This window comes from Neltuma alba, unplaced genomic scaffold, assembly GCF_004799145.2.
Source record: "Neltuma alba isolate B1F8T4 unplaced genomic scaffold, ASM479914v2 tig00012688_pilon, whole genome shotgun sequence".
NCBI lineage: Eukaryota > Viridiplantae > Streptophyta > Magnoliopsida > Fabales > Fabaceae > Neltuma > Neltuma alba.
In genome coordinates, this window is record NW_021637116.1 from 3197 (window position 1) to 9839 (window position 6643).

The following is a 6643-nucleotide window of genomic DNA, read 5'->3' on the forward strand; positions in this document are numbered from 1 at the left end:
TTATTTCTTTTAACCAATGATAGTGATTTTAAAATTTTAAAGTTTCTTCTTTTCTATCATGGTTAATCTTATGAATAAATTGAAAATTTTAAATGGGTTTTAAAAGAATAGTCATCACATTTTCTCCCTTGATATTTGGGAGGAGATACTCTGAGAATCCCACACTCTCCCTTTTTCCCCCCTCAGAATCCCATCTCCACTGTTAAATCAAATAATGAATAGTTTAGATTTCATACTTTATAAAACTATTATTATAATATTACAAAATAAAAGAGAGAAAGGTAGATATATCTTTTTAACATAATAAATCTAAAATATTTATTATTTAATCCAACAATAAAGATGAGATTTTAAGAAGAAAAGGATAAAAAAGGCTTTTGAAAGGACTCAAATCTCAAATATAAGACCTCAGTCTCCTGATTTAACCAAAAGAATTAACCCTATTTATTATATTTCATATGTTAAAAGAGTTTGCATCAAAAAAACAGCCTAAATCAAAATGATCTAAGAGAGTATTTTAAGAAATAACACATGTCTTTAACAAATAACTAATTAAATTTCCTTAAATCAACCCAAATTAGTTGAACAGAGGATAATAGTCAAGTTTCTTACCATCATGTCAAGTTCTTTAATTACGTTTTATCATATGTCCTTTTTTCTGAGTTTATTATTAAATAATGATATTTAAAAAAAAATGAGACACATAATAAATTATAATTACAGTCAGTGGATGTAGATCTTCCTCACATTCTACTGCAAGGTGGTTTTCAATAGATATTTACTTCTCATATGGGTATATTACTTCATTTAGGCGGCCAATTCCACCACCAAAGCTTAGGTGGATGGAGAATTTCATATTCTTAAAATGGGTTTGTTGGTTATCTCTAGTCAGTCTATGGTTCATCAATTATTTGCATACTCACTGCAGCTACAATCACGTGATAGTAAGGTCTTCAAGTTTTCTGCTGCATCAGATTTCGACAACACTTGGACTTAGGTTGGTAATAGAAGATTTGTAGGATATTGCTTAGGCGGTTTACGTCTTTTTCTTTTTTGTCCTAATAGGTTTTCACTACCTTCTTGTAATGTATATCGTCAAAAAAAAAAAAAAAAACTTGACATAATAATCGTGAAAAAAAAACAGACCTAATAAATTTTATTCATATATTATAATAGCTAGGCAAATTATTTCTGAGAATTACAAGGAGATTGAGATGAATCCCATTTGCTAATGAATCAAGAGTATAGCATTGCTTATTGTAATTAAGAATTACATTTTCATTTGCATTTCTGTGTCCGACACTTTGCTGTTGTACTGTGGTATTTTGCAATAGTGGGAACGCTCTTTATTTTTCTGTCTACACGTCACAGTAAGAAATAATTTCACTGCTGCATAATTCAACTTTTCAACCAATTACTTCATGTGCATAACTTAAGTGGCATGAATTACAATTGATCTTTGACAGTCATCTGCAAGGCCAAATTAATCAGCGAGGATAAATCTCAGTAACAGAGACTTCATTTGTTGAGGATTCAGCATAGTTATTCCTTCCTCCTTTAGTTGATCTTGTTGCCCCTGATGAACTGTTCTCGTGAAAGTTCTTCTCTGATGAGCTTGTGCTACTAATTAAAAATGGAGGCTGTGATGGTAATCGGAGAGAAAATGAGTAGCTGCTAAGCATCGATGTAACGGACGCCATGGTTGGCCTATCAGCTATATTTTCTTGTACACAAAGTAACCCAATGTGGATGCATCTCATTATTTCATTTGTTGAACTATTGTTTAGTACTGGATCTATTATCCTTGAGGCTGTTCCGTCCCTCCAATTTTTCCATGCCTGAAACATTGTCCTCATCAATAGTTAATTTTAGTTTACAATTTTACTATTCTATTGGGGGGAGAGGTGTGGGTGTGATAGAGAGAGAGAGAGAGAGAGAGAGAGAGAGTTTTAAAAGGGGAGAAAGACTTACAAAGCCTAGCAGATCCAGTCCATGCTCTTCATGAAAGTAGCTACTGTTTTTCTTCCCACTAACAATCTCTAGGATTAGTATACCAAAGCTATAAACATCTGATTTAACTGAAAATTGTCCGTGCATTGCATATTTTGGGGCCATATAACCACTGCATGTCGATATAAACAAGCTTTGTTAAAAAATGAAGGTTGCTACTCATATGATAATCATCTTCAAGTTTCTTTCTTCTTGATAAGGCATTTAAACCTGTTATACTTACTAGGTTCCAACAATTCTACTAGTATCACATTGAGTTTGATCCATAGCAAATAATCTAGCCATGCCAAAATCTGATATCTTGGGATTAAACTCCCCATCTAAAAGAATATTACTTGCTTTGAGATCACGATGAATAATTCGTAGTCGGGAATCCTCATGAAGATAATGGATACCACGAGCTACACCTTCGATAATTTTGTGACGTGTCATCCAATTCAGTTGCGCTTGGTGATTTGGATCTACAACTCCATGTTTATGTGATCTTAGAATTCAATAAAGCAAAAATTTAGCAGTGAACCGAATGACTATAGTGGTTAAAAAAAATTTACATTGTCATACTGCCTCTTGTTTCATGATGAATATATTGCATGTATATATCTTTACATCTCAAACCCAAAGAATTAATAAAATCAGCACAATCCTTTATAGATCATTCAATCAAACTTAATTAAAGTGATAGAACACAAATGAATAAAGCTATAGCAATGATTAAAGAAAGTACCTATGTCTCTTACCAAATAATAAGTAGTCAAGACTTTTATTGGGAAGAAACTCATACATGAGTAGTCTCTCTCCTCTTTCCAAACAAAAGCCAATGAGTCTCACCAAATTGCGATGTTTAAGCTTGGCCAACAACATCACTTCATTTTTAAATTCTCTATCTCCTTGCCTAGAATTCCTGGACAGCCTTTTGATTGCCACTTCTTCTCCGTTATAGAGCTTACCCTGCAATTGTCGTAATTGGAAGCTATATATCTAGTATGCATGACTTTCTACAAAGTCGTGAATTTGGTCTATCTCATTTTGATATTGTTGTTTTTCTACCTTATAAACAGGTCCAAATCCACCTTGCCCAAGTTTATTTGCGTCAGAGAAATTATCGGTTGCAGTTTTGATGCTTTCAAAGTCTAATAGCAATGGTTCAGAAAGTATAATTTCACGATGAAGTTCAGCATCAGCTGGGAAGGAATTCAAGCAAATTAATTAGTTGTCACAATAATTTTCTTTTAAAGAAGAATATTACAAGAGCAAACTGAAGAGATCATTAGTTTGACTTACCTTGATATGTTTCTTTAGGTTTCTTCAATCTAAAATAAATGAAGATAGAAATGAACAGTAAGATCATTGCAACAATTGGCCCCAATACAGCAATGGTAGTTCTTGATATTTTATTATTCCCTGAAAAAGCTAAATATATGTTAGTGATGGTTTCATTGGTCAATTGTTCAGATATGACATTGTATATCATACTATAAAATAGTTTCGATATTATTATACTGGTTACAAGCACATTTTCCATGAATTAAGACTAACATAATATTAATTGATTATTGGAAGATGATTATATGAATGTGAAGATACAATTCAAGATCACAAGGTGGGAGACCATCCGGTTATGAAAATGCTACTAGAAAAAACTTTCGGCAACGATTTTCAACAACAACTTTGAAAAGTTAGTTGAGATAAATCACATACTAATCGACTTTTATCTCAACTTTTGCATAAGCATAAAAATCAATTTTGTCAATGATAATCCAAACAAGCTCAGGTAATGTTCAGATTTTAGCTTTGAGGACTGAACAGATCGTTGACATACACCGTCATGACTTGCTAACATTTTAGCTTTAATCTATTGACTGCATTTTGCAGTCTTAAAAAGGGGAAAGACAAAAGACAATTCTGAATACACAAGCAAACTGATAATTAATGAGACCACCAAATTGATGGACACATACCTTTTGATGAGCTGGGGGCTTTTGAAGGAGAAAGAGGAGACAGTGGTGGGGAATCCTCAGACACAAGATCAAAGAAACGGTAATTCTCATACCTAATATTGCAGCTCGGCATAATAACCCGACCACCTGTGTTTGTATAACAACATGGCAGGATTTGGTCGATCGCCTGCGCCAAGCAGTCTGAACAACGTCCCTCAGTTAAATCAGGAGTGCACTGAACTACACCAAACACAGTCTGCGAATTTGGACCCGATTTATTTGCTGCTTCATACTTACGAACAGATGAAACTCTGTTGGCAGTTAGTTTACCATTCATTCCATCCAATAACTCCTTAGCCGCTTCATAGTACTCGCCCGGTTCTGTAGCATTTTGTTGGTTCGGCAAACTGATCCAAACATCGTATTCCATGACACCCAATATTGGTCGGTTCGAGTATCGTAGGAAGCATTCATCGTAGCCTCCCATTGCCTCCTTCAGATCTGGGCAAGACTTGGGGATAAGAATGGAGGCGTTCTTGAGACAAGATCGGCATTTGTTTGGTTTAACATCTCCTCTGCATAACCCAATGGCGCTTACTGTGTCAGGGTTTTGGCCATAAGACAGATTGTAGAAACCGTAGTCATTTTGTGTGTTGGAAGTGAGATCTGAGAGGAGGATGTTAAGGTTGGTTCGGTAGGTACTTGGTTTTGTGTAGCTACCTCTTGAATCGAAGCAGCGTTTATATCTCAAGTCGGGAGGCTCAGCGGTGAGAGTGGTAAGATGAGAAAGGAACCAAAGCAGAATCAAAGGAATAATGGAAGACATTAGGAATCAGACGGAAAGGGGAAAAAGATGAGCCTAGAAGTAACATTAATGGAGGGAGACTGTATTGGCGTCTTTAGTTGACTTCTTCTCTTGTTTATTCAGCATTATGCAATAAGTTTATTGGAGATCGAGGCAAGGACTCGTCAATTCTCAACCTTCATTATTAGTGATGGTTGAATGCGACTCAAAGCGGTAGTTGTGGACAAACCACACTATAGATCTAAATTGAATTTTATCTTATTTATTTTTTACTTTTATTTTTTTGAAACGATTATTTTAATGTACTCCTTTCTAACCACAACATAAGTCCCTTACCAGAATTAGTTAGAGCAGCGATATAAATAATGAGTACTCCCTCCTTCTGGTTCAAAATATGAGTTAAACTTTGTTGGAGGGATTTTTTTTTTTTAATAAGATAACATTTACTTTTGTCTAAGCATTTAATGTATTTTTTTAATTTTATCTTCATATATTTTCTTTCCTGTGATATATTTGTTGCATCTTTTAATTTACTTATTTTTATTTGGCTTATATATTTTATTTTTCTAATTTCTTAATAAATGTAAATGAATAAATTTTATCTTATAATTTGAACCAGAGGGAGTAATTAATGCTTATTTGTTTATTTTATTTTTACAATTAATGCTAACATAATGTGACTCCTTATATTTCTCTCTCTCTCTTTGTAATTTCATTTAGTACAAATGAAATTGAAACAAATAATTTAAAACAAATTTAATAAATTAACTACAAAAATTCATTTAATCTTTTAATTGTCCTTTTTTAAAAAAATTATTTAAAAATTATTAGTTTAAAATTTTAAATATAAATGGTTGAAATTATATTTAATCAATACATATCTCACTATAATCATAAGCATTATAGTGGCCATTATTGTGATGAAACTTCTTAAACTATGCAACAATAGGTAACCTAAATAGAGAGAGAATATATTAGCTTCTCTTGTATATTCCGTACTATATAATAAGTTCATTGGAGACCAATTGAGGCAAGCAGTCGTCAATTCTAAACACTAATGAAGTTTGAATGCCATCAATTGAAAGAGAACATGAGTGTAAAGACAAGTGGGGGCCCTATTTCCTTCCCAATTTTTTCCCCTCCATTTGTCTCTCTCTTACCTTTTTTTGGAGGATTACAATCAGATTTTAAAAATAGAATTTAATTATCCTCAAGATCATTAACAACTAAATAATATAGGAAATAACAATATACTCATACTAGTCACTTATTATTGAAATTTTTTAGTAATTAAATTATTTGCTTAAAACCTTATGATAATTCTTCTTTCTTTTTTTTTCTCCTAACTTTTCTTGACGCCCAATTCAAGGTAGAGTTTCTCTTCAGCCTATTTGCCTTGAGCTATGGGACGACAACCTAAGTCAATATGTCTGTATTCCCAGGTCAAGTCAAGATAATAAATTTTTGCAATCATATTTTTTTAGAATATTTGTTACAAATTTTACCCCACGGGTAAATCTTGCCACGTCTGCCTTTGATTTTTTTTTTTAAATATAAAAAAAGGTTAAAGTCTGAACATAAAATTAAAACATGGAGGTCCGCCTTTGATTAATGGGAGAAGAGGGATCACGCGTGTTGACCGTGTGGTCTGTCCTGTTCCTTCGGAAATATGTGGTCCCAACTACCCCATAAATAGGCAAGCACGAAGGAAGAATACAAGTATGAAAAGAAAAAAATTTATTTCTTAATATATTAAATATATGGTTTTATTTTTTTCGAAAAAATTACAATAAAAATATTAAAAAATAAATCTCATAAGTTATCGTTTTTAATTTTAAAACGTGTTATTAAATTCTTATTAAGATTTTTTAGTAACTATTTTTTTAATCTT

At 32.7% G+C, this 6643-nt stretch overlaps 1 protein-coding gene across 1 annotated transcript; it reads right to left on the reverse strand.

Moving 5' to 3' along the window:
• Positions 1-1487: 1487 nt before the first annotated feature.
• Positions 1488-4799, reverse strand: LOC114729860 (putative receptor-like protein kinase At4g00960). The gene is made up of 7 exons (XM_028916896.1): positions 3969-4799; positions 3292-3411; positions 3058-3191; positions 2748-2958; positions 2234-2471; positions 1972-2122; positions 1488-1838 (listed from the first exon to the last, which is right to left on the reverse strand). Exons 1-7 carry the CDS (start codon positions 4771-4773, stop codon positions 1488-1490), a joined length of 2010 nt encoding a protein of 669 aa, XP_028772729.1. The 5' UTR covers positions 4774-4799.
• Positions 4800-6643: the final 1844 nt, after the last annotated feature.